The 27,984-nt window shown below is 52.4% G+C and overlaps 1 protein-coding gene across 4 annotated transcripts; it reads left to right on the top strand.

The window, feature by feature from the left end:
* The first annotated feature begins 6,436 nt into the window (after window positions 1-6,436).
* LOC105491054 (Src homology 2 domain containing F) lies at window positions 6,437-27,984 on the top strand. 4 transcript variants are annotated; one of them, XM_011757171.2, is made up of 7 exons: window positions 6,437-6,949; window positions 16,015-16,156; window positions 18,889-19,095; window positions 20,614-20,754; window positions 21,996-22,167; window positions 22,312-22,431; window positions 26,175-27,984. In XM_011757171.2, exons 1-7 carry the CDS (start codon window positions 6,452-6,454, stop codon window positions 26,359-26,361), a joined length of 1,467 nt encoding a protein of 488 aa, XP_011755473.1. In that variant the 5' UTR covers window positions 6,437-6,451; the 3' UTR covers window positions 26,362-27,984. The 4 variants fall into 4 exon arrangements, with proteins under 4 accessions (XP_011755473.1, XP_011755481.1, XP_070923025.1 ...); XM_011757179.2 differs by lacking the exon at window positions 20,614-20,754; XM_071066924.1 differs by lacking the exons at window positions 20,614-20,754; window positions 21,996-22,167 and having other exon boundaries at window positions 26,175-26,344.

Consider the following 27,984-nt stretch of genomic DNA (forward strand, 5'->3'; position numbering starts at 1 on the left):
AAAACAGAAGAAGGACACAGGAGCTTCTTGAAAAGGCTCCCAATAGCCAAATTTTGGGTAATTTGGGCATCAAAAAGAATAATAATGTGATAGTAATGGATTATATCATGTTGAATTTAAAAAAATTCACTCCATGGAGATGGAGGTTGGCGGAGAGGTAAGAAAGCTCTCCTTTACAGAAGAACACCAGCTAGGAACAGTCAAGCTGGGAACTGTGTCAGGCAATCCTGCCTATCTTTTTTTTTTTTTTTTTTTTTTTTTTTGAGACAAAGTCTCACTATGCTGCCCAGGCTGGAGTGCAGTGGCACGATCTCGGCTCACTGCAACCTCCACCTCCCAGGCTCAAGCAATCCTCCCACCTCAGCCTCCTGAGTAGCCGTGACTACAGGCTCATACCACCACACCTGGCTAATTTTTTTTTGTTAGAGATGGGGTTTCACCATGTTGCCTAGACTGGTCTCTAATTCCTGAGCTCAAGCTCTTGAACTCCTGATCTCTTGGCTTGCAAATGACCTTTCGCTCCTTTGCTTCTTCTGTCCAAATCCTACCAGCTCAGGGCTACCTCCTGTCCTGCATGAAGCCTGCATAAGGCCGCTCGCCTTGGCCTCCCAAAGTGCTGGGATTATAAGCGTGAGTCACTGCACCTGGCCCCATTTTATTCCTAAATAAGATAGCTACGAAGATTCTAAAAACCAACATACTTTCCTCCAGTTTGCCCACGAGGAATTTCCTTGTGGAACTCAACCATCCCTCTGAGGCTTATTATTGAATATTATATGCATTTGAGACAAATGCATATCTGATTGTTTCCTCTGCCCTATTGTTTCACTAAACCAGACTAAGGCATAGGTGACTATTCCTCTCCTCTCCTCTCACATGTATATTGTGTATTCAGTGAAAGGCTAACCAGAGGCTTAAAAGAACACAACCATTTGTCTCTCATCTACCTGTGAACTGGAAGCCCCCTCCCTGGCTTCCAGTTGTCCCACCTTTCCAGACCAGACCAATGTACATTTTATACACATTGATTGGGCTGTGACCATCTTGGGCACATGTCCTCAGGACCTCCTGAGGCTGTGTCATGGGTGCATCCTTAACCTTGGCAAAATAAACTTTCTAAATTAGTTGAGACCTGTCTCAGATATTTTGAATTCATAGAAGTATAGAATTAGAGAGTCACTATTTTGCAATCCCCAGTGTAATAGCAAATGTAAGTACAGATCATCAATGTTGGGGACAAAACCATGGGATAAAATGTTGCTTGAAGAAAACAGCTAAAAGATCTCAGAATATCATTCCACAGCTTTCTTTAAATTGTAAAGTGGAGAGATCTGGTGGACTCCAGCTTAATCAAGTGATCAAGCCTAGAATCACCAATAAAAGGACAAATGGGCATTATGGGTCTTCTGGTGTAACACACTAAAAAGTCAACAACATCCCCTACGTAGTGCTCCTTTCAGAAATGTGTAACCTGAATCTAACCATGAAGAAACTATGGAAAAGTCTAGAATGTGGGACATCCTACATGACAATTGGCCCAGATATTTCAAAAGGATAAATGTGATGAAAAACAAAACTAGCAACAAAAGAGTAAGGGACCGTTCAAAATTAAAATAGACTGAAGGAACTTAGCAAACAAATGAAATGTGGAACCTTAATTAAACTGGAATCAGGGCTGGACACAGTGGCTCACACCTGTAATTCTAGCACTGTGGGAGGCCGAGGCAGGCAGATCACCAGATCAGAAGTTCAAGACCATCCTGGCTAACACGGTGAAACCCTGTCTCTACTAAAAATACAAAACTAAAATTAGCCGGGCATGGTGGCGGGCGCCTGTAGTCCCAGCTACTCGGGAGGCTGAGGCAGGAGAATGGCGTGAACCCGGGAGGTGGAGCTTGCAGTGAGTCCAGATTGTGCCATTGCACTCCAGCCTGAATGACAGAGCGAGATTATCTCAAAATAATAATAAATAAATAAACAAACAAACAAACATCTGGAATCAGGAAAAAAAAAAACTGTAGAGAGTTTCTCTGAGCCTACTCTGGCTCAGGAGGCTGCCTGAAGGAAAATTTTAAAATGTTTTAAAAACAAACAAACAAACCAAAAACTATAAAAGACACTTTCAGGAAAAATCAAAAAATTTAATAAGATTTGTACGATAAACAATAGTATTACAGAAATATTAAATTTCCTAAATGTGATAATCATCTTGTAGCCTGATAGAATTCCTTATTTTTAGGCAATGCCTGCCGAAGTATGTAAAACCGAAGTGTCATGATATTTGCAACTTGTACCAAGTGGGTAAGAAAATGAAAGAAAAAGGAGAGGAATACGGCAAATATGCCAAAATTTAAAAAGAGATGAATCTAGCTGAAGGGTAAATAGGTTTACACTACACTTACTTTTTTTTTTTTTTTTTTTTTTAATAGAGACAGGATTTCCACCATGTTGCCTAGTCTGGTCTTGAACACCTGAGCTCAAGTGATCCGCCTACCTTGGCCACCCAAAGTGCTGGGATTACAGGCTTCTGCCACTGTGCCCACCCTCCACTATATTTTCTTTGGGTTTTTCTGTAGGGTTTATAGTTTCCCCAAAAATTTTGGAAGAAAACAAGCCTACATGACAAAAATGGGAAAATTATGATATAATGTTAAGTTAAAAAAGATATAAAATTATGTGTATACCACAATTATAGCTATATAAAACTAAGAATAAGAAAGAGAAATTGTCTTTATCCATTTCAACATTGTTAAACCGATGCCATGTGATAGCTCTGCACTTGGTGATGGGAGCACCCATGCTTCCTTACAGAATCCTGATACTATGGCTAACTGCTTAACACGCAAGAATTTGAATTAAAGCTGGGTGCAGTGGCTCACACCTGTAATCCCAGCACTGTCGGAGGCCCAAGCGGCAGGAGTTTGAGACCAGTCAAAGCAACATAGCAAAACCTTTGTTTCTATGGGCATTATGGGTCTTCTGGTGTAACACACTAAAAAGTCAACAACATCCCCTACGTAGTGCTCCTTTCAGAAATGTGTAACCTGAATCTAACCATGAATAAACTATGGAAAATAAAATACAATAAATTAGCCAGGTGTGGTGGTGTGCACCTGTACTTCCAGTGCTTTGGGAGGCCGAGGTGGGAGGATTGCTTGAGGCCAGGAGTTCAAGACCAGTCTGAGCAACGTACTGAGGTCCCATCTTTACAAAAAATTAAAAATTAGTTGGGCGAGGCGGATCACACTCGGGAGGTTGAGGTGGGAGAATCGCTTGAGCCCAGAAGTTCAAGGCTACAGTGAGCTATGATTGTGCCACCGCACTCCAGCCTGGGTAAGAGAGTGAGACCTCATCTCTAAAGGAAAGAAAAGGTAAACAGAATTTGAATCTAGAAAATTCCCCCCAATACTCAGAGGAGCCTTGCTGTGATGGCCTCACCTCTGTATCCTTGGTTCCTTTCAAGCTGCCTGGCCCCATGAGGTGCTAAAACTGCCTGCTTTTAGGAGCTCACACTCTGGTAATGGAGGAAAGTACATTAGCAGATCTTTTAAAACAAGAGTAAGTGTATGGTTTACACAAGTTATTATAATTTTGAAATTATTGTTTAAACCCTACCTTTATGACTCTTTCCTCCTTCCCATCTAATTTTATTCCTACTCTTCCCACCATGAATACTCCCCTTCTTTATGGTGTGCGGGTTCCCACATCTCTGCCTTTGTCCAGCTAATGCTGATCTCCTGTCTTGGAATGACCTTTCACTCCTTTGCTTCATCTGTCCAAATCCTATCCAGCTCAGGTCTACCTCCTGCCTGCATGAAGCCTGCAGACTTGATCGATTTCATTCCTCTGAGCTGTCAAGCAGTTTAACTCATGTCACACCTTCCACTGTGAGCATTTTACAGTTTTCAAACCTTTTTCATATTCATCATCTCCCTTAATCCTCACTCAATGATTATCATGCCCTTTCCAGAGATAATGAAAGCAAGGATCAGTAGCATTGAGTACCTTCCCCAAATACTTGGCTACGGCCCACAACTATTGGATTTCTTATTAGTTACCTATCCATGCCCTCACACCTGGTGACCATGGAAACTCTCTGATATACATTAACTGGACCATTCTTCTATATTTATCATCTCTATGTCCAGCTTTGTTTTGCATCATTAGTCAATTTAACTGCACATTTTAAAAATACGCACGGTATTTTCTCTATTATACTTCATAAAACCAAGTACAACATCAGATTCTCCAGTATCGGCTACAGTCCAGCTACTCAACATGTAGTCTGGGGCCAGCACCATCTGTATCACCTGGGACCGCACCCCAGCTAGACCTAGAGAGTCAGAATCTGTAACTCAACAAGATCCCCAGGAGATTAGTGTCCACTTTAAAGCTTGAGAAGCACTGTCCTAAATACAAGCAGCACTGTCTGACCAGTGGCACAATCATAGCTTATTGCAGCCTTGAACTTCTGGGTTCAAGCAATTCTCCCACCTCAATCTCCCGGGTACCTGGGACTATAAGTGTGAGCCACCTTGCCCAACTAGAATTTGCACAAAACAGGAATTCAGCAAATATTTTGAGACTTGATGCCCTGGGAATCCCAGGACATTCACAGTTTTGCCATTACATCCTTCTTTACACCCCCTGCTTTGAACTACTTTCCTTTGGGGCCTCTTGGCTTTTTGCGCCCTCAAAAGGCAGACATGGCCAGGTGCCCTTAGCTCACACCTGTAATCCCAGCACTTTGGAAGGCCGAGGCGGGTGAATCACTTGTGGCCAGGAGTTCGAGACCAGCCCGGCCAACATGGTGAAACTCCGTCTCTACTAAAAATACAAAAAATTAACCAGGTATGGTGACACACGCTTGTAATCCCAGCTACTAGGGAGGCTGAGGTGGGAGGACTTGAACCCGGGAGGTGGAGGTTGCTGTAAGCTGAGATCGCGCCACTGTACTCCAGCCATGGAGTGAGACTCTGTCTCAAAAAAAAAAAAAAAAAAAAAAAAGAGGCAGACATGAGCCTAGGAGTGCGGAGACACTGAGGCAGTGGGGGAAAAAGAGTGGGGTAAGGTGAGGTGAGGCAGCTACTTTCCCAGCAGAGCCAAAAGCAAATGTTGGTGTTGGCTTCAGGGCTACATTTATGGTGAGGAACTGGCTTTATTTCTTTTATTTCTTTCTTTCTTTTTTCTTTTTCTTTTTTTTTTTTTTTTGAGACGGGAGTCTTACTCTGTCGCCCAGGCTGGAGTGCAGTGGCACGATCTCAGCTCATTGCAACCTCTGCCTCCTAGGTTTGAGCGATTATCCTGCCTCAGCCTCCCGAGTAGCTGGGACTATAGGTGCCCGCCACCACGCCCGGCTAATTTTTTTGTATTTTTAGTAGAGACGGGGTTTCACCGTGTTAGCCAGGATGGTCTCCATCTCCTGATCTCGTGATCCGCCCGCCTCGGCCTCCCAAAGTGTTGGGATTACAGGCGTAAACCACCGCGCCCAGTCGGAAGTGGTTTTATTTCTAAGACAAAAATGCCTAGCACTTGAGCATCCAAGCCTCGAGAGGATAAGGAGTTGGTGATAGACAACACTGGGACTGTTTCTAGACTTGATTTATTGACTTGTCTGTTTCCATTCTGTTACTAATCTGATTGACAATGAAGCCCGGGATGTGGCTGGAAGGGATTTCTGCGTGCGTGCGCATGCTACCGTCAGGGCTGGGTGGGCCCGCTCTGGGCAGGTGCTCCCGTGGGTGGGGGGTGTTTGAGCGAGGGCTGTTTGCGTGTGAGAAGGGCGTGTGTGGAAACGACACGGGAGAAGTGGGCGTCTCTAGGGAGTTGTTTGTATGTGATGTGAGATGTGTTTGCCTGGATTGGGAAGTAACATAGGTTCGGGTATGTGCAGTGCGTAGGGTTGGATGGGAGGAGGTTGTGGGGCTCCCAAGGTAGCACGGGAGGAGGAGGCTTACAGACACATCTTACAGAACAGCCCCTTTTCTTGCCCGCCTAGGTTTTCCTCCTAGATTATAGTTTCCCAGTTGCGAGATCCTGGGAGAGGGAAGAGGAGAGGCGGAAGGCGCCCTAGAGTCAGGAGTCTGGGGGCTCCCCTCTCTGCGTCTCGCACGACATGGGAGCTGGGGAAAAGAACAGATGGGGATGGATGCGCGCCCCACAGGGGATCGCGTAGCGACACGTGAAGGATTCAACCTCAGTTCAGTAGTCGCATCCTCTGCCCCAGGGCTGCCCACTTCACTTCTTGTGTGCCCACACTGGCTGGAAGCCCGCGTCCGCTGTTCTCAGCTACGAGAGGAGGAAGACCCCGTTAGGGAGCGGAGTCCCGCCTCTCCCTTGTTACTGACGCGCCCCGCCCCCTCCCCGCCCGGCGGAGCCCCGCCCCCCTCCCCACCCCCGCCCCCGCCCCCCACCAGCCGCTGCGCTCCCCTCGCTCAGTCTGGCGGGCCCCATGTTACTGAGCGGAGCTCCTCCGGCGGGCTCCCGGCCGGGGCCGCGGGCCCAGGGGAGCGCTGGGGGCGGCCCAGGGGGGTCCCGCCGGGGCGCCGGGGGTGCGGGAGCCGGCCCAGGAGGGGGCGGCAGCGGCGGAGTAGCCAAGTGGCTCCGGGAGCACCTGGGCTTCCGCGGGGGGGGCGGCGGCGGAGGGGGCAGCAAGCCGGCGCCCCCTGAGCCGGATTACCGCCCCCCTGCGCCCTCTCCGGCCGCGCCCCCCGCGCCGCCTCCGGACATCCTGGCCGCCTACAGGCTGCAGCGGGAGCGCGACTTCGAAGACCCCTACTCCGGGGGGTCGTCCGGCTCCGCCGCCCTCGCCACCCCTGCTGCCCCCGGCCCCACGCCGCCCCCGCGCCACGGCTCTCCCCCACACCGCCTTATTCGGGTCGAGACCCCGGGGCCCCCGGCGCCCCCTGCTGATGAGCGGATCTCCGGACCCCCCGCCAGCAGCGACAGGGTGAGTGCCGCGCCGGGCCGGGATGGCGGGGAGGGGAGGCGGTCAGGGGTCTGGAGGTCGCGAGAGGGACAAAGGTGGCCTGACTCGGGCCCCTCGGTGTCTCAGCGACTGGCAGACGCGAGCCCCTGACCCCGGGGCTCCGAGCCTTCACCCACCTTTGTTCAGGTTCTCAGCCGACTCATCTGAGACGGAAGCCCCAAACTCTGCCCCTCTGCCCCATTCCCTGTAATGGCCCCAGGACTGGTGACCCTCCCCCTCCCAGGCTGGCTCTGCACTTCGCAGCCCCCTCCAGCCTGATCCGTGAGCCTTTTTCTAGCGGGAATTGAGGCGCACCTCCCAACCCCCACTGGTTGATGGCCTTTCTGCCCCTCTGGAAGCAGCAGCTCACTGCCCTTTGATCTCTGACCCTTCCCCCAGGGCATAGCCAGCACAAAGCTCTTCCCTCCTGTTGCCTCTTTGCTTCCTCCTCCTCTTCCTCCTCCTATTTCTCCAGCCTAAGCATCCTTGCAGGTGCCGAAGCCCCAGAAAGGAGGTGAAGACGGGTTTCTCCTTGCGGACACAGCACGAACTGGCCTTTGCCCTTTGGGCTGTTGTTCTCAGGAGGCCAAGACAGGCAGCTTACAGTTCTTGCCAAGGGGGGCTTCCTGGGGTCCAGGCCCACTCCTTCCTCCTTCCCTTGTCCTATCAGGTATGAGGATAGTCAGTGCTCAGGACCTGTTGCCCACATGGGGCTAAGCAGCTGAGCCCATTCCTCCTCTCCTCCTGGCCTCCCTCTCCCCCGGGTCCATTCTGAGGGAGGCTGGAGCTTTTCCTGGGTCTGCAGGCACCAGGATAGGGAGGAGAACAGGACATCCACCATGCCTCAGGGCCCTGCCCTGACTCGGGTCGGCCTTATTCCTCCCTGGCAGAGTGAGAGCTGAAAGCCATTCCAGGCCCCTCAATTCTGTGATGATGACTCTGTGGGCTGCCTTGGCTCTGTTGTCCTTCTTCACTCGCCCCGGGAGCTCAGTTCTGGGGCCTACCCGCCGCTCCTCAGCAGAGAACATTTGTATTTGATTGGAGTGCAGAGTTGCTTTCCGAATCTGTTGGCTCCAGGATTGAGGCTTTTTAGCTGAGAGAGCGCCGTTCCGCCACATTTCCTGGATGAGAGGGATCTGTCAGGGCCAGAGCAGAAGCCTCAGGAATGCAAATTCTTTTTCCCCTAGTTTTTGCTATGGGGCATGGCTGCCCATCCCGGGCCAGGATACTTGTTCTGCAGAGGAAGGTTCAAGGGCACTTCTCCCAGGCTGTGCTTGTCTGCTTCTTGTCCCCCGCTATTGTGTGATGTGATGGAGGTGGTGACAGTGAGGCAGAGAGAGGGGTAGGCCCTGTTCTTCCCACTGACCAGTCAGTCTCCTTCTCTCTAACCACTGCCTGTTTGGCACAGGCAACATGGGCCTGAGCTGTCTTTGGCCCTTCTCCTCTCTACAGTGGCTTGGATGACCTAACAGGCTGCCCACCAAGCCATGGGCTCCTCCAGGACACGGACCATGTCTTCTTGTGTCTCCCAAGTGCCTGACACAATGCTTGACATAAAGAAGGATGCATAAATATGTCCTGAATGGTGACTGTCCATTATCAGGGTGGCCTGAGGGTCAGGGACTCCCCTAGCCGCAGCTTCCCTTGCACATTTTCCCAGACACCCCCAAGGAAGGGGCTGCACCCACACAGTTCCATGCAGCAACTCACAGCCTCTTCTTGCCAAGGGCCTCCATGCCTCAGCTTGGGTCAGCCCTGTGATCTGTGTGCTTTTCAGACTTAGGGGCCAAGAGATGTCTGACTCCTTTGTCAGCTACAGGGACAGGAATGAAATCCAGCAGGCTCTCCCAGGAGCTATACAATCTGTGGTTTCTTTAATGGGTGTGATGAGAAAGACCCAGGATGCCATCTGAGTTGGCCCGGGGCAGGGATGCTATATCTCTATGGGCCCTGACCTGGGGCCTCCCACCATTTAGAGAGAGCAGCTCCCCACCCATTTAGGAGCAGAGTTTGGGGTCTGAGTCTTCCCCTAGGAAAAGCTCAGACTGAGTCCCTTACCCTAAACCTAAGAGATGCTGCTCCTGGATGTGAGCTGGCGCATGCCCCTGTGGCCCAGTGGAGCTGGTGTTTATGTACTATGTGGCCACTTTCTCACTGTTTTCTGTTCCTCATTCTCTCAGGCCTCCTGGCTTGCTTTGAGGTCTCCTCCTGACATGAGATGAGGCCTGGGAACAGGGATGTGCTTTGTGCTGGCCTATTCTCTCCTCTGGAACCCAGTGGCTGGGGCTGGGGGAGTCAGAACCCTCTGAGAAGGGATGGGTCATGAGATTTGATGGAATGGGTGGAGGTGTTTCTATGACAAGCCAGAGGGATTGAGCAGAAACCCAGTTAGTATGGGGGCAGGAGAGAACCAGGTCCTGGACAGTAACCTGAGAGGCCCAGGGGGGCTCAGGACCATTAGCCTTCTCTCCACGCGGGGTTCTGGCTGCCAGCCCATCCTGGGACCCACTGCTATAGTTGGCAGGGGTGCAGGGGTGGCCATCTGGGCAGGCCTAGCAGGGCAGGTGTGGGAGCAGCAGGAGCCGCGCCCTGCAACGGGCAGGCAGGGCCTTGCCATCTGGCCAGAGGAAGAGCTTCTTCATGATGCTGGGCCCTTGTCTGGCCCCCAGGCCATGCTCTGGCAGGGGGGCTAGAGAGCTGGGCCTTCCCTTGCTTTGCTCCCTTTTCTCAGACCTTCAGCAGGAAAAACCTGGTGTAATTAGGGAAGGGGATGGATATGGGAACAGGGCTCTGATTGGACGAAGCTCTGAGCTGTCTGTGACCATCTGTGCGGTGTGTCCTTTGCCTCCCTCATGCCAAGATACATGTTTGGGGCTGGGTGGGGAGGTAACATGGACAATAAGACAGTCAGGCACCCTGGATTAAAACCAGGGCTCTTCTTAGCTCATGGAGAGGTTCCTGGGCTTCATGAACCTCCAGAAATTGTGTGCAGATATTTCCTATTTTTCTGGGGAAAGGTATAGCTCTTAGATTCTCATAGGGGTTCACAAGCCCCAAAATGTTAAGAACTTAAAAAAATAGTTGTATCTCACAGATGATATCCACAGGACTTGGATCCTCCAGGCACAGATTTGGAAAGGAGGAAACAGACAGAGGTAGGAAGAGTTAAGTGAGGGATACAGTGAGGGCATCTGAAGTTGAACAAGACATTCCTGCCCTGAGGTTAGGAGGATTGATCGGGGCTGCCAGTCAATGTAGGACCATCCCTTAGCCAGTGTTCATTAAGTGTATGTCATTAGGTGCTGAAAGGGACACAGCACCTGGAAGACCTGGTGCTTGCCTTTTTGGAGTTTGTTTGCTTGTTTGTTTTACTGTTCCTTCTTAGGACTTCCACAGAGTCTGTAGGTCCAATCTGCTTATCTTGCAGATGGAGATAGAGGGAGGAGGAGAGTCTGGGGAAGGAAGGGAGGAGAAGGGAGGAGTCCAGGTGAAGGAACTTTTGTAGACTAGTTAAATCTCTTAAACCTCACAGGCTGGCCATCTGTGCTGCCATTGCTGCTTTGAGGATGGCTGAGGCCTGCAGCTACTGGGGGACTGGATGGCGGGCCTGACCACTCCACCCAGTGCCGTCACCCCACACTGCGGCACCAACTCTGTCTGGAAGACATCTGTGCTTCTTACCTTGGCTAGTGAATGACTCAGTGACAACTCAGCTCTGGCGCTTTGCCTGTTGGGAGCTGGGAACCTGAGGACCATGGATGGGAGCTGCTGGCTAGGCTGAGCAAGCCCTGGCTGGGGCCCAGGGCTTGAAGGGGTACCTGCTGCCCACTCCATTAGCCCTCACCACAGAATCAACATATTATGTGAGAGCAAAAGTGGGGCCCAAACCCTGCATGTGGTGGGCCTGTGGGTGCCCCCAGAGCCTGGTGCCCAGCCTTAGGGCTTCACAACTTGGAGCTTATTTTGTGTCTATCACTGTGGGCCTCCTCCAGAAGGACTCAGAAATTTGGTCTTTTTGTCTTTAATAATATGGTGGCTGACATTTACTAAGCAGTTCCCTTGTGCCTGGTACCATTTTGAAGCAGCTGACATGTGTTAGACCAGTTGATCCTGAAAACAATCCTGTGAGGAAGATTCTACTACTATCCCCAGGTTACAAATGGGGAAACCAGAGCACAGGATGCTGAGTCACACTTGCACAGTTTCTCAGCCAGCAGGTAGTAGAGTGAGCCCAATGCCTGGACCCTCAGCACCTACCACCAAGTGCCTGGCAGAGAGGAGGTATTCACTAAAGAATTGCTAATGAACAAGAGGAAGCAGACTCTTAGGGAAGGAATGAGGGGTGTGTTTTGTACTGAGTTTACCACTTCCTGAATGCTGGGGACCACCACTTGCTCCCCAGTCCTAAGGTGGCACCAGACATACCCAAGGGTCTTATGAGGGTTGGTAGGATCGACTGCATGTCTGTAATGTGTGACTGTTTTATAAACAAGGCATTGTTCTTGTAATTAGAAAAGGGAAAGACATTTGTTTTATGTCAAGGGATTTCTCAGATAAAATAGGAGAAGGACATTGCAATAAGCAGGAACCATGGGTATAAAAAGTTTGATCTCGAGGAAGGTAAGTAATGTACCATTACTTCCCAAACTGTAACGGGTTAATAGATTTTCAGTGACAAAGGGCTTCCATGGTTAAATATTTTTGAGAAATTACAGGATTAAACAAAATTAGACTGATTTCTTTGCTGCAGGACTCCTTAGATTTAAAGTGTATTTTAAATCTACAAATAGAGGAGAGAAGATGCTGCATTTCCCAAATGTTTGGAAAATCTGTAGTAAGACACTACAAGTCAGGAAGTCGGGGTCCCTGTCTTGTCTCTGCTGCTGACAAGCTGCATACCCTGGACAAGCACCTAAACTCTGAGGCCTTAATACCTGAATGTAAAAGATTATCCTCAGAGCTAACATTTGTTCAGCACTGACTCCATGCCAGCCTCTGGGCTAAGAACTTTTACAAATTAATTTTCCTCTTCCCAACCCTATGATATGGGTACTATTACCATCCTTTTTCTACAGATAAAAAGACAGAGGTCTACAGATAAAAAGAGGTTTCCAGACACTCAGTGTAAGCTAAAGAAATAGAGGAGGGGGCAGTGGTAGACTTTGGGGACCTTGCAGAGCAAGGCGCGCATTGTAACGCGTGCCCCTCTTGCTCCTCCTAGATCCACACCCCCCTGGAGCCCCGTGGTGGGGGTCAAGAATGTGTTGCTTGGCCCAGTTGCAGAGTGGAAGAGGAACCAGATGGCGGGCCTGCTAGCTACCACAGGAGAGGCTTGAGCAGGAAGGAGATTCAAAGTATGACAGCTGCTCTGGGAGGGGCACTGCCCAGTTGGAACAGACACAATAGCAGAGTCCTGGAGGCACCCTGCCGGGTGGCAGGAAGGAGAGGGATGGGATCCTCTGGGTAGTAGATACTTTACCTACTAGTTTGGAAATCTTTCAGCATTTCAGCAGCATTCTGGCTATATCAGAGAGTGTGCCTAAATACCAGCCGTGGTTTTAGGTGTCTTCCCCAAAGGTCCTTTGCGGACAATTCCTCCCTTTGGCCTTTGCGCCACAGTCTTTGATTTCTATTCAGATGTAGATCTGCTAAGAGCCTGATCCTGCAGCCATTAGAGGTCAAGGTGAATAGGGATCTGAAAGGTGATGTCACTCCAGAGGATGGAGTCTGGAGAGGACACCTGTTGAGCGTCCCTTAGTATACATTGAGTATCTACTGTGTGCTAGCCCTGAGATTGATGCAGGATACAGTAGTGAGCACGTCAGAGTGGGGCAAAGGGACCATAAACAAAACAACAAATTAGGGTAGGTCAAAGGGGTCGGAAGCCTATAGGGGCAGCTTCCTCCACTGAGCAGTTTATCCTGGGGACCTAGAAGCCACAGGAAAGCAGGCCTGGGTTCTGTCCGGGATCTTCTGTGCCCAGGGTGGGTGCCTGTCCTGCCATCCTTCCCAACTGGCATCTCTGCTGCTGCTCCTGACTCCCAGCCCTGTGGGCGGCTCCTTTGGGCATCCCAGCCCAGGGTGTGGGGCCGGGGCTTCCTGGAGCTGGGTGTGGAGCCAGGAATGGAACAGAGGAGCCATTGAGCTGCCCACAGAGTTGCCACCGGGGCGCCCACGGGCACTGCAGGCTAGAGCTGAGGAGGCCCACGCCAGCCTGGGAGGGGTCGCAGCACTGGGCATGGGCCCAGGACTTGGGTAAGAAGGGTGCTGCCTGCAGGCTTGGTGAGGGAGAGGCTGGAGGGGCTCTATGGAGTGGAGGAGCAGGGGTGGGGGGAATATCGGGGGCTTGGACCAGCTACTTCTGCCGAGCAGTTTCTGATGACACAGCTTCGCTTGGAAAGACTGTCCCCTCATATGACCCCACCCAATCCAGATTTATGCTTCCTCTGCTGAGTGAACAAGGAAAAGTACTTCCTTTGTCCATTCTTCCTGTTTTATGTGAATGGAGTTAACACATATTTATGGAGAGCTTTCAGGAATTTGACAGTAAACATGGTTCCTGCCCTCAGGAAGCTCACAGTCTGCAGGAAGACATGGAACAAAACAAATATTTACCATGCAGTGTGATAATAGCCCAGCACAGAGACACCTAACAGGCCTGGGGGAGTATCGAAAGGCTTGCTAAAGAAATAATCTATAAGAGTTAGCTCTTGAGGAGGAAGGAGAAAGCGATCCAGGCAGAGGGAAAGCCTTTGAAGTAGAAAGAACATGCAGCTTTCTGGTAACAAAGTGATCCAAGGTGAGTAGAGAGAAACTAAAGAGGAAAGTGGAAGCTTTCAAATCTCTTTAACTACAGACTTTTTCCTGAAGCACTGGAGAGACGTCGCAGGGTTTAAGGATAATGTGTTGGTTGATTCAGACACTGTTGAGCGGCTGCCACAAGAGTGTGATGCTGGCTGCCGACCGACAGAATCACTGAAGGTGGGCTGACCACAGAGCCCCCTTGGTCAAAGGGTGGGGCTGTGGGTGCCAGTTGGCCTGGGAGGAAGCAGCTTGGGTGGGTAGGGGTGAGTGGATTTATTTTCTCTACTTCCTGGCGGAAGCAGGACTAGGGGTGAAGGCCTCCAAGGGGAGATAGGTGATAATCAAGGAGAAACATTTGTCTAGTGCCTACTGTATGTCAGGTGCTTACTGGAGTTGGAAAGACAAAAATGACAGAGTTCCAGGTATGGATAGCCCGGTGGTGGTAATGGGATGATCTGAGATGGTGGTTATCCCACAAGCAGGCAGAGATGCAAGGGAGGTGGTAAAGTAGCTGAGGGCATGAATAGAACAAGGTGGGAGCTGAAGAGCCCAGATGAGATGGTAGGAGCCGTTGGGAGGTGCCTCCGAGGGAATAGCGGGGTCGAAGGAACGTGCAGAAGGGGTCTCCGAGGCGGAGAGTCTCCTTTCTTCATCTCTGCCTTGCTAGCGGTCACCATTCCCAGTTCCTCTAACCCAGAGCAGGCCAGTCACCCCACGGCCTCCCAGCCCAGCTGGCTCCTACAGCCCTGATCTGGCTCAGAATCAAAGCCTAGACTGAGATTTAAGCAAAGGCAAGAGTGGCCTCTCCCCATGCCGCAGGCCCTGGAGCCACCTCCTGTCATCGCCTGTCAATCCACTGGTGCAGTGCTCTCGGGGTGCTGGCAGCCTTGGGTGAACTGGGCTCAGTCTCTGCCTCAGCCAGCGCCCCATCAGGAGAAGCCCAAGCCCAGTTTGGAGAAAGGTTCTATTGTCCTCAGCTGCGCCCCGCCCCAAGCACCTTGAGCGCCTCTTCGGAGTGTGTGGTTTGCAGTTCACTCTGCGTTGAATGACAGCAGGCATAGAGGAGTGTCTGTGAGCCACTTGTGTGGGAGAAAGGGGCAGTGTGGGAAGTGAAGGGCCAAAGGGAAGCCTTTCCTGTCCCTGCCCTCCAGGACCCACAGGGACTTCAGCACAACTTCAGGGCTGCCCCAAAGCTGACTCCATCCAGCATTCTCTCTCCCAGGACAGCCAAGATGCCCCCTGGTGGCAGGTTGGCAGCCTTTTGCACAAAGGGCATGGGTTCCAATTCAACTTATGTAGAATGGTCCTGGACATGTTCCCTAACTTCCCTGAGCCTCTGACTCCTTAAAATGGGGACAGTAATACCCACATGACAGGGGTTGTGAGGATCCATCAGCAGAACTGAAAAAGTGAGTACTCAACCTTCCCTTCCTTGATGATGAGCAGCTGTTTATTCGTTCACCACCTGGAAGTGCCCTCGTAAGCATGGACCATGCTAATCTCTGAGTTGTCTGCCTGTTCTTTGCTTGCTCTTTGAACTCTTCCAACACCTTTGTAACTGTTTCTCTGAAGTAATTCCCTTCGTTGAACCACCTGGTGTAGGCTCTGGTCCTGCTTGGACCCTGACTTGAGGCAGGACCTGAGGCCCATTAGCCTCCTTCTGGCCATTTAGCCTAGGAGATGGCCTAGAGGCACAAAATTAGTGGAAAAGATGTAACACTTGGGGCCGGGCATGGTGGCTCATGCCTGTAATCCCAGCACTTTGGGAGGCCGAGGCGGGCGGATCACGAGGTCAAGAGATCGAGACCATCCTGGCCAACATGGTGAAACCCCATCTCTACTAAAAATACAAAAATTAGCTGGGCTCAGTGGCACGCACCTGTAGTCACAGCTACTCGGGAGGCTGAGGCAGAAGAATGGCGTGAACCCAGGAGGTGGAGGTTGCAGTGAGCCGAGATCACGCCACTGCACTCCAGCCTGGCAACAGAGCGAGACTCCGTCTCAAAAAAAAAAAAAAAAAAAAAAAAGATGTACCACTTGGTTGGCAGCCTAGTTGGGAAGGCCTGCAAAGGAAGAGCCAGAGCTTGTCCCCATCCAAGCTCAGAGCCTGTCCTTGAGTACCTGGGGGTCTGGATTGAAGGCAGCCTACTTGGGACTCTTGCTCCCATGGACAGAGTAGCTTGGGAGAAGCAGAGTTGCCTCTCCTCTCCCTGAAGCCCAGTGTCTTCACTCTCCTCCCACAGCTAGCAATCCTAGAAGACTATGCGGACCCGTTTGATGTTCAGGAGACTGGTGAAGGTTCAGCAGGAGCTTCAGGAGCCCCAGAGAAGGTCCCTGAAAATGATGGCTACATGGAGCCCTATGAGGCTCAAAAGATGATGGCCGGTGAGTGACAGGGGCAGGGGAGGTGCTCCCTGAGCCCTGGGCTCTGCAGAACAGGCTTTGTGACTCACAAGTCTAAGGACTGATTCTTTGGTCCCTGGAAAATATGGAGAAAGTCTTTTCCAGGTCCTTGGGGAGGATGGTCACTGCCTTTCAGAGTCATTTTGGAGAAGCAGCTGTGACCTATGAGACCTGAAGTGGTACAGGAGGCCACGCAACTGAAGTGCAGATAGAAGCATTCAAGATAGGAAGGAAAAGATAGTGGCGAGGGCTGGGAGGATCAGTGATCCCAAAAAGAGAACCACTAGCCTTGGGAGGGGGGATGAGTTTGAAACGAAACATCTTCATGGCAGTTGGAGAAAGATGACTGGAAATGTGGTTACAGTGGGTGTCATGAGCCTGGGCAAGTAGTCCAGAGTGAGGCTAGGGAGAAATGAGTAGACGTGTCTTGGGAACAGAGGCTGAGAGAGAGTCCAGGGGAAAGAGATCAAATAGGGGTGATCAGAGAGGACGGGGTGGGTCTGTCCAAGCCACAGCCTTGAGGCAGGGTGAGAGGAAGTTTGTTCAGGGGCAGATGATGTTAGCGCTGGGTGTGCATGGGAACCTAGATGAGAGAGTCCGAGACGGGCAGGGCAGTGCTTCGTAGGCTGGAATGAGGAATCTGGACTTGCTTCAAAACGGGGAGTGGAGCCATAATGAATTCTTGAGCAAGAGAGGAACAGGACGAAAATGTCAGCTTTATTACTGATAAAGTTGATTAGAGAACATTACTTATGTTCACCACAATGGGCTTATGTGTCACCACAATGGGCTTCTTAATACTTCACCACAGAATTAAACTTGCCCACTCAGACTTGGGCAACTCAGTAGGCCTAGTGGGGGAACCCTGCAAAGGAAGAGCCAGAGCTTGTCCCCATCCAAGCTCAGAGCCTGCTCTTCGGTACCTGGGGCTCGGGGTCAAAGACACACAGGAGCAGGCCACTGACTGCATGAACCAGAATGTTCTTTCTCTTCAAGAGCAGGAGAACGTGCATTCACTGACCAATACAATAAACTGCTCTTCCTACTTGGGAGAGGTGGTAAGGGAGGCAGAGAATGGTCAAGAATATCCCCGGAATATTATTCCATGGAGCCCTTGGAAACATGAGCCTGGAGAATGCAGGTTCACCCTAGCAGTAACCTACACACGGAAAGATGAGGGTGAAGGTCACTGGGTATTGGCAAAGAACAGATGGGATTTGAAGAATGAAGGAGGGCCAGGTCCAAGGAGAACAGTGTAGTAGACGGAAATGGAGAAAGTGAGAAGCTTACTACTCCATTTAGGTCAGAGGGTGTGGACCCCAGGAAGCCCCCACGAAGCCCCCATGAATGCCCTGAAATTATATGTGAAAATATAGGAGCACATTTTTCTGGGGAGTAGCTCCATAGCTTTTATCATATTTTCACTGGGGTTAGTGATCCCAGTAAGAGAACTACTAGCTTTGGAGAAGGTGGTCAGTTTGAAACGATGGTATGTCAAAGCAAAAGATCTTTATGGCAATGGACACAAATGACTGGAAATACAGATGCAGCAAGTGCCATGAGGCTGGGCGTATATTTCAAGGAATTAGGATAGGGAGAGATACATAAGACCTGGTCTTGGGGAACAGAGGCCAAGAGAGGATCTAGGGAGAGGCCAGCTGGGGGTGATCAGAAAGAAAGTATTTGCCAGGTCCTTGGTGAGGATGGTCACTGCCTTTCCAATAGTAACTTTGGAGAAGCAGATGTGACTTGTGTGACCTGAAGTGGTACAGGAGGCCACACAACTGAAGGTCAGATATTAGCATTCAAGATAGTCAGGAAGGACAAAATAATGGTGGGGCTGGGTCAGTGATCCCAAAAAGAGAACCAGTTAGCTTTGGAGAAGGTGATGTGTTTGAAACCATGGAATGTCTAAGCGAGAGGTCTTTATGACGATGAATGTAACTTGTCGAAGGGAAAGTTTCAAGGCGGGGGTGGTCCACAGTGTCTGGGCAGCAAAGAATAATTCTGTGATTGTGAAATGATATCATTTGCGGGCCGGGCGCAGTGGCTCATGCCTGTAATCCCAGCACTTTGGGAGGCCAAGGCAGGCAGATCACCTGAGGTCAGGAGTTCAAGACCAGCCTGGCCAACATGGTGAAACCCCCGTCTCTACAAAAATTAGCCAGGCATGATGGTAGGTGCCTGTAATCCCAGCTACTCGGGAGGCTGAGATGGGAGAATCACTTGAACCTGGGAGGCGGAGGTTGTAGTGAGCCGAGATCGTGCCATGGCACTCCAGCCTCGGTGACAGAGCAAGATTCTGTCTCAAAAAAAAAAAAAAAAAGAAAAAGATAAAAAGGAATGATATCATTTGAGACAGAAGGAAACAAATGGAACTTGGCATCAGGGAGGAAGTAGACAACGGGAGGATTGTGCCTCAGTTTCCTAAACTCATAAATTTTACCCAGCCCTCACTGACTGTCGCAGGATCCTTTTCCTGTCTTTTACTCTGGTGCCCACTCGCCCTTGCCTTCATTGGCTCCCTTGCTTTTAGTGACCCGAAGTGTTTTGAGTTTGAGGAACCCAGGATGTGTAGTTGCTGAGCTCCCCTCAGAGCCAGGGCATCTCCTCTGAAGGAGGCCTGGCTTGTTGCTGAGAAGCATTGTAGGAGGAGGGGAGCCAGAAAGCCAAGGCTGAGCCCTCACCTCTCCCTTCCTGCCCTGCCCTGGCAGAGATCCGGGGCTCCAAGGAGACAGCAACTCAGCCCTTGCCTCTGTATGACACACCCTATGAGCCAGAGGAGGATGGGGCCACCCCGGAAGGTGAGGGGGCCCCCTGGCCCCGGGAGTCCCGCCTGCCAGAGGATGATGAGAGGCCCCCCGAGGAGTATGACCAGCCCTGGGAGTGGAAGAAGGAGCGGATTTCCAAAGCCTTTGCAGGTGAGTCCTGTTGGAGAGGGCAGGTCAGCCGGGGCCTCTGAGCAGCTTTCCAGGCTCAAGAGAATGGAAGGAGTGGACCCTAGGAGCCCAGGGAGGCCCAGGATCAGGACTCTAGGGAAATGTAGTTGAGTTCTGTACTGCAGGGGGTGGGGTTGGCAGTGTGGACACAGCGCTGTGTTTAGGGTGAAGGAATGGGTACAGGAGAAGGATGAAGGTATTGCCCTGCATCACCACCTCTTGGAAGCTAAGAGGCTTAGACTACTTCTATCTTTTGGGGACTGGGTATATTTAAAAATAAATTCCAAAACAAACTTATGAAACTCGTGACATGTGTTAAAATACTTACATTTAACAAAAGAAGGCACTTACTTCAAACAATGAAGACAGCTATGGGTGTAACCTGGATTCTAGGGCTCTGCCTCCCAGTGGTAGGCCCTGGCAGACCAGGGGTGTCTGGCCCCAAGGAGATTTCTGAGGAGCAGAGTGAGGCTATGAGAAATCCCTTGATTGCCAGATGAAGATCAGGTTTCTTCTGTTGCAGCCACACCACTGTCCATCCCAAGTCCAAGCCCACCATGGAAAAGTTCATGTTAGCGGTCTGAGGTGGGTGGAGCAAGAGCCCGGAGCAGGGAGAGGGCTTTTGCTCCTGGGTCCTTGATTCAGGGAGAACATAAAGGGCTCAAATGTCATTCGACTTCACTCCTGCCCGCATATGCCCCTCTGCCCTGCTTGGGCAAGGGGCTCATCCTGGAGCTGGACCCAGCCCTCCTCTGCCCTCCCCACCCTGACAGCCAGACTGGAAAACCACAGGATTCTAATATTCTTCCTGTAAAGCACACACCATTGAGGACGGGCCGTTTATCTCCAGAAGTCTCCTTGGAGAATCAATACTGTTTGGATTGCTTAATGGGAAAATCTATGCTCGTCATTAGGAAACCTCGTTAGCAGTCCAGCAGCCAGAGTGGCATCACTCTTCTCAAGATGGGGGGTGGGCATTAAATTTCAATAAAACATCTGCCCCCAAGTCTGAGTAATCCTGACAACCTGAGACGAGGCTGGCTCTTTCTCGCTGCCTGCGAGTTCCCAGGCTGTGGGGAAAAGGAGAAAGGGAGGCAAGGCTGTGGGTGCCAGGAGGCTATGGGAACCCGGAGGTGGTGCTGGGAGGGGCTGGTCACTCCTAGTTCTGCATTTCCTTTGTTCCTGGTATCTGTGGGCCCTGGAGGCTTGTAAGAGGTCAAATGAAGGGGACCCACGAGCTGGCAGAGCAAGACCCTGCATCCTGCTGCTTGCCACCTGCGCTTCCCACCGTCTGACCAGGCCAGCCTGGTGTGGTCAGCGTTGGCTCCGCCCAGTCCTTGAGTCCCTCCCCAAAAGCTGACCTGCCTCTGCCTCTGCCCCTCCCCCTCCTCCTTTCTAGGCTGTCCTGTGTCCTGGCTCTGGGTTTTGGTGTCTCAACCTTTACCTCTTTCTGTCTCTGTCACTGTCTGTCTCTCTTCTCACTTCTGCTGCTGGCTCCAGTTGACATTAAGGTCATCAAAGACCTACCTTGGCCTCCACCTGTGGGACAGCTGGACAGCAGCCCCTCCCTGCCTGATGGGGACAGGGACATCTCCGGTCCAGCCTCACCCCTCCCTGAGCCCAGCCTGGAGGACAGCAGCGGTGGGTCCTGGGGGGCTTCTGGCCAGGGTGACATGTCCTCACCCCTCCAGGCCCTGCGGGTTGGGTTGGAGGAGTTGAGAGGTGGGGCAGGGTTTGGAGACCCCAGGAAGAATCTCATTTGGGAATAAGAAGAAAGAGACAAAATACACATTCCTCCCTTCCCCATAGCTGTGGGATGGTGTCTCCTACAGGGAGGCCCCTTTCTAATGTGTTCCTTACCACGCTACAAAAATCCACCATTTAAAATTCACTTTGACCTTCAGCAATGCAAATACTCCTGAGGTGGGGGTGGGACAGGCACAGGAAGTGTGGAACTCCTTGGCACAAAGGAGCAGATCTGACCCTTGCATCTGGTGGCTGAAAGACAATAAGGGCTTCAAAGGGCTACAGGGAGAGAAGAGCCCAAATGAGGAGAAAGAATGCACTTAATTCTTCCTCTATGTTCAGTTCTGTCCAGAGTGGGCACCCAAGGGTGTGTGTGCAGAGGTATGAGCATCTGGTTGTACATTTGTGCCTGAATATTGTATTTTAAAATATGGGATGAAGGAGGGTGTCTATCCATACGTGCATGTGTGCATGTGTGCCTGTGTGCCTGTGGCCAGGGGACCCATGGGGGCTCAGCCTTTCCTTATGTAGGCTCAGCTATCAGGCTGCCCTGGTCTGGGAGGGCAGAGGTGCTGCCTCTGGGCCTCTGTGGGTTGAGGAAGGGAGCCAGTGGGCAGCAACGTTGGGGGTGGGGGAGGGGCGAGCCGGCTGGTGGCTTTGGGCAGGATTAGCCTGTCAGGATGGCACCAAGGGGAGTCAGATAATTGTTCTCAGATCGATAAGTCATTTCTACAGAATGGCTTGGCAGGGTGATTTGGAGAACGGTAATGAACTCTGAGGAGGAGAAAGAAACAATATTATCAGCGCTGAAGCCACCCTGAGAGGATGGACTGGGGGAAGGCAGTCAGCTGCTCTGGAGGGAGAAGTGTGCATAGTTTCTCGGGTTGCTTCTCTGCCCTCTCCTCCCACAGTGTGGGGACTGCGAGGCCCTGTGGCACAGAAGGCCCACCCCCACCTGGGGATGGATCCAAGATTATGTCCCCAGAGCCAGTCAGGCCCTTGAGCATGGGCTGCCCTCCCAGAACATTCCTTTGATCCTTTCGGGGAAGGAGTAGGGATTGGGCACTGGCTATTTAGTAGGGACCTCTGAGGACCTCTAGGGTCCTTAGAGTCCATGACTGATATGTTCCCCACAGCCCAGTTTGAAGGATCGGAGAAGAGCTGCCTGTCACCTGGCCGGGAGGAGAAGGGGCGGCTACCTCCCCGACTCTCTGCAGGGAACCCCAAGTCAGCCAAGCCCCTAAGCGTGGAGCCCAGCAGCCCCCTGGGGGAGTGGACAGATCCAGCACTGCCTCTGGAAAACCAGGTGTGAGTGTCTGTGTCCAGCTGGGGACTCCCTCTCTGCTCCTCCCCTCCTGGCACTGGCTTCCCTACAGGGGACACCCACAATGGGTGGGCCTGGACGGCGAGGGACCCAGCAGAGATGCCCCCCTTCCTCTCTCTCATCCTTAGCTGGTATCATGGGGCCATCAGCCGAACCGACGCCGAGAACCTGCTCCGGCTGTGCAAAGAGGCCAGCTACCTGGTACGCAACAGTGAGACCAGCAAGAATGACTTCTCCCTGTCTCTCAAGTGAGTGGGGACGGTTGTGGGTGCAGGGACAGCTAGCAGGGTGGAAGGGGACTCCAGTATTCCCCTTATGCCCGCCAAGCTGGGGAGGTCCCCATCCCCCATGAATGATCCCCAGGCACTGGGGGTCCTGAGATGTCTGAGACTCAGCCCCTGCTCTCAGGGAGCTCAGAGTCCATTGGGAGAAATAGTTGATCCTCAGCATGCAGCTCAGAAGGGTTCTGTTCTAGCTGTGTGGCCTGGGCCCCCTTAACCTCTCTAGGCCTCAGTTTCCTTACTAATGAAATGGATGGGGGATGATATAGGGAAGGATTAGGTGAAATAATGTATGAGAAGTGCTTAGCATAGTGCTAAGGGCTCAATAAATCATCACTGTCATTATTAATGGAAGCCCAAGATGTTCTAGAAGCATAGGCAAGGAGATAGGGAGTCTATAGACTCCTGAGGGAGTCTATAGGGTATAGGGTGGCGAGGGGGCGGGAGGGGGGCTGGGTGCTGGAAGGAGGGCAGGGTAGTGGACACAAAGTTATTCCTGTTTACTCTGAGGAAGAGTGTGTGTGTCTGTGTGTGTGTATTTGAGGACGGGGGGTGTCTGAGCTTTTGGATCCTGGAAGAGGTAGGGGAGGCAAGGCCCTCCCTTCCCATCAGGCTTTCCTCCCAGGAGCAGTAGATCAGCCTCCCAGACTCCCTGGTAGCATGGCCAGCCCTGCCCTGGGCAACCAGGAGTTCTGCCTGGTAGACCCTGTACCCCATGTTAGGAAGCCAGTGGGGTGGTATGTTCATTTGCCTCCCACCATCACTAGTAGGACACCTGCACCACTTTCTACCACATTCTGTGGGACCATCAAACAAATCCAATCTATGGAAACTTGGGGCTACTAAACCAGACATATCTGGGGGATAATTATTCAACTTCACTAAAAGATAATAGAAAAAGTGGTGGGCGTGTTGGCTCACACCTGTAATCCCAGCACTTTGGAAGGCCGAGGCTGGTGGATCACCTGAGGTCAGGAGTTTGAGACCAACCTGACCAACATGGTGAAACTCGGTCTCTACTAAAAATACAAAAATTAGCTGGGTGTGGTGGTGCGCACCTGTAATCCCAGCTACTCAGGAGGCTGAGGCAGGAGAATTGCTTGAACCCAGGAGGCAGAGGTTGCAGTGAGCCAATATCGTGCCATTGCACTCCAGCCCAGGCCAACAACAGCAAGAATCTGTCTCAAAAAAAAAAAAAAAAAAAAAAAAAAAAGATAATAGAAAAAGTGCCGGACTATAGTCAGGTAACCTGAGTTCTATTCTTGGATTTGATAAACTAGCTATGTGATCCTAGAGAAATCACTTAATATCGCCAAGCCTCGGTTTCTACCTTTGCCAAAGGTAGAATTGATAGATATCGCTTTTTTTTCCCCAGCTGTCATACTCTAGGAGTCTTTGAATTATAAAATCAAAGAAGCATTTCCCAGAAGAGTTTTTGTCAAAAATTTGATGTATATAACCTCAGAAATGTGTATTGCCTTAAAAATTATAGTTAAAGTTCATGGAGCACACCAAGCAACCTATATGCCATTTCTAAAGCAACTACTCCCCTGCAAGATAGATCTCTTTTTTATAGACAGAAAATAAATTCAAAGAGGCTTGTTACTTGCCCAAGGCCACCAGGTAATAAAGTCCCAAAACCAGGATTTGAACCCAGCTCTGTCTGACTCCACAAACCATGGTATTCCAGGGCTCCACCAGTGCCATATTATTGTTTGGTACAGGCTAAGGTAAGGGGAGATGCCAGGGGTCTGGCTCCCAGAGTGGAGCCCTGCCAGCCTGCCTTAGCCTGGGAAGTAAAATGGCAAGGCAGGCCTGGAGACCTGCTCCCGCCCTGGCTGACCTGGCTCCACATCTGTCTGCCAGAGCCTCGTTTACATATAAATGGCTTCTCTGAAATATGATTATGGTTTCTCTTCTCTCCCTAATGGAAGGGCTTTCACTGGTAATTAAACAACTTCCTCAAAAAGGCTCTACAGCCTGGTCCTGCAGTCCAGCTGGTCCTAACCCCAGTACCCTGAGGGTCTGGCAGGGGCTTTGCTGTGTCCTAATGGACCCTTGGGACTTTGTCCCAGGAGGCGGGAAAGCACAGCCATCCCCTCTGCAGGAGGTTGGTTATCCAGATGGCTGCTGAGCTCTCTGGCCACTTGTCCTTCTTAGGCAGATCTCTTTCGAGAAGATAACAATGTGCAGCTTTTAGGAGAGACAATTCCCCAGGGGGACTAAGGGGGAAGTGGTCAGCCCCAAACTGAGAAGAGGTGAAGGAAAGCAGGGCCCATGCTGCTGCCCACAGCCTTGGGCCTGACAGGGGACACTGCCTCCCCTCTCCACCACCCACAGGGGCCGTTTGCCTCAGGCCCCTGGCTCCTTTTCCCAAGGGCCTGAGCTGTCAGCCTCAGTTATCTCAGACCTACAGATGGCCCCCGCCACCCTGCACCCTGACACGCCCAGCCCTGGGGCCCCAGGCCTTTTCCCAGAAGTCTGCTAGGCTCCTGAGGACTCCATGCCTGGGGAGACAGAGGGATGGAGTTTGGGGCCTCCTTTTCTCCTCCCATCTGTCACCTCCCTTCAGCCTCCCCACTCTGATTTCTCACTTGTGGGCCTGGTGAAATGGGTCTTTGTACCCAGACAGGGGAGGCGAGTGATGAGGATTGCCAGCCTCACCTCTCTGGGGGGTGGACCTCAGGATGGAGGCAGCCCCCTCACTGGTTCTGCTTTCCACACTAATCTCTAAGCCCTGTCCTTGTCCCCAAGTAGGCTGTGGCCAGCAGTATATAACACTTAGGCTTCAGGGCTCCCCAAAACATTCCTTACTCCTTGCCTGTGCTTGCGTTTCAGACCTGAGGCCTCACAGAGCAAGCCTGTGGTGGTTTAGACAAATGTACTTGGGTACTCCCGTGCCCTCTCATGGGCCGAGGGTCCCTGGACATTCAGGAGCTAGCCAGAGCTCTGAGCAGTGGGGTCCTTGTCTTGAGGGCAGAGCCAGGCACTGATGCTGATTTCCTGGTTGTGGCAGGGAGATGGGAGAGGCAGGAGCATGTCCCTGAGCAAGGGAATGAAGTCATTGTAGGCTGAAGGGCCAGATAAATGAGCTAGGGGCTTGGTCGAAGACCCAGAGAGCAAGAGAGTGAAGGGATATCCCCAGGAGGAGGCAGCTGAGCATTCCCAGATTTTGGGGGGTCTTCCAGATCAGCTTCTCCCTTCCCCCTAGTCTTTAGAAGGGAGAGCCCCAACCAAGACTAGCTTAGTTGTCACATCTGTCCACCCTCCTGCCAAGGGTTTATGTGGTTCCACATGAGCCACCAGGAGCCCCTCACAGGTGTCCTACCATACAGCTCACGAAAGGTGAGGTTAAACGCCCTGGCCACAGAGGCTGGAGGGCCAGGGTGCCTGGACCCCAGGGTTGGCCAGCAGGGGTCGGGGGTGGTGTTGGTCACTCAGTTTCCACCTGCACACACCCTGTATACTCCCTGTACACACATTCTTGGCACACCCAGTGGCCTCACCACAAAGCCAATGCCCAGTGCTACCTACTTACACCACCACCACCCCTGCTTTCTGGACTGACCTCCACCTCCCCTAATCACCTCACATTCTCAGCTGGCTTTGGAACCACCACATTTGCTGTAGGGTTGGGGAGGGTTACTGAATGGCTGGATGGGGGGCTGAGGAGAGCCCCCACTCATCAAAGTCTCCTCTCCTCTTCCCAGGAGCAGCCAGGGATTCATGCACATGAAGCTGTCCCGGACCAAGGAACACAAGTATGTGCTGGGCCAGAATAGCCCGCCCTTCAGCAGCGTCCCAGAAATTGTGCACCACTATGCCAGCCGCAAGCTACCCATTAAGGGGGCCGAACACATGTCCCTGCTCTACCCTGTGGCCATCCGGACTCTTTAGATGTGAAGCCAGGGCACTGTGATAGACCTGTACCCAGCCCTGTGCCCATCACCTGGCTGAGGGCTGTGGCGCTTGCCAGGGACATGATCTTTCAAACCTTTCTTCTCCGGGTATTGAGCAGAAGCTGGAGATTCCTTAACTTATTCTAAAGGGAAAGGGCTCCTGGGGCCTTGGAGTAAGGGGTTGGCTGGAGCTGGGGATAGAGGAAACCCTGGAGAGAAAGGATAACCCCTGGAGGAAGGGAGTTCTAGAGCTGCTGGGGTCGTAGGGAGTTTCAGATTGGCAGCTCCGGCTCCTTTCCGACCTTAGGGCAGAGGTGGCGACCTCCACCACCACCATCTTCTCCCCACTGGGTCCCTGCGAGGTGGAGCAGAATTCGGCCCCATGGGGCGCCTGACCATCTCTCTGCCTCCGTCCCCGACTTCCACCCCAGACCGTCGGAAGGCTCCTCCCAGAGTCTGTTGGGGTTTGGGGAAGGCAGGCCCCTGGGAAGCAGCCGGCTTTGGGGGGTGGGGAGATAAGGGGAGGGGCTCGGGCAGAGGGAACTGTGCAGTCCCCAGGCCGCCCCGGCTCCGGGCCAGAGGCAATAAATAAACCCGATCCTGCCGGGCACAGCCGCGCCCGCGCCTCCGGCGCCGTCCCCGGGCTGACGGGGGAGGGAGCGGAGAAGAGAGCGTGGATTCTGCTTATAAATCAGCTCTGGAGCAGACACAGCCCGGCTGTGAAAAGCACTTTCGAAGCATCAAGTTCCTTTCTTTGACGAGATGTCAAAACATCGCCGCCGCCGCCGCCCCCGCCCTGGCTGGGGGCACCCAAGGCCCGCTGGCCGCGCGGCGCCCCCTCCCCGCGGCGCGCGGCTTCCCCGGAGCGCGTCCAACTTCCTGCCAACAGCCATTTGTCTGGGAGGAGGGGAGGCGCGGAGAGACAAAGAGGCAGCGCGCCAGGCCGGGGAGCGGAGCGTCCTGCCACGCTGAAGCCGCGCGCCGGCGGAGGCGGGAAAGCTGGCGGGGCGGGCCGCGGAGGCCGCGCTTGTCTCCATGGCCAAGGAACTGAGGGCCTGCCGCGCCTCCCTCGCCCCCCTGACGGAAGGGTTTGTCCCGGACAGACCCGCGGGCGGGGCCGGCCTGCGAGCCCCTAACCACCGGCCCGCGGCCTAGACCGCACCCCGGCCGGCGCCCACCGCTGGAACCCGCCCAGGCCTGTGGGCCGGCCGGGGAAGGCCCACTGGGCCGCCAGGCGGAGCGGCTCTCAGGCCCGCCCCATCCCGCGGGCAGGCTGGTCAGGACCCCCGGACGTGCTGGGCAGGCACCTTCCGGGGACCACTGCGCCAAAGGGCCGTCCGAGGGCCTCTTCCAGAACCTAAACATGCAACCTCCAAAGTGTGCTGTGAATCACAGTACTTGAGAGTTTCTAAACCAGTGGGTATTTTCTCGAAATTGAGGATATGTGGTATGTAGGCGTTTAAATTGGGCACTCCCTTGCCGGGCGCGGTGGCTCACGCCTGTAATCCCAGCACTTTGGGAGTCCGAGGTTGGTGGTGGATCACCTTAGGTCGGGAGTTCGAGGCCAGCCTGACCAACATGGAGAAACCCAGTCTCTACTAAAAATACAAAATTATCCGGA

This window comes from Macaca nemestrina, chromosome 7, assembly GCF_043159975.1.
Source record: "Macaca nemestrina isolate mMacNem1 chromosome 7, mMacNem.hap1, whole genome shotgun sequence".
In the NCBI taxonomy this organism is placed as follows: Eukaryota; Metazoa; Chordata; class Mammalia; order Primates; family Cercopithecidae; genus Macaca; species Macaca nemestrina.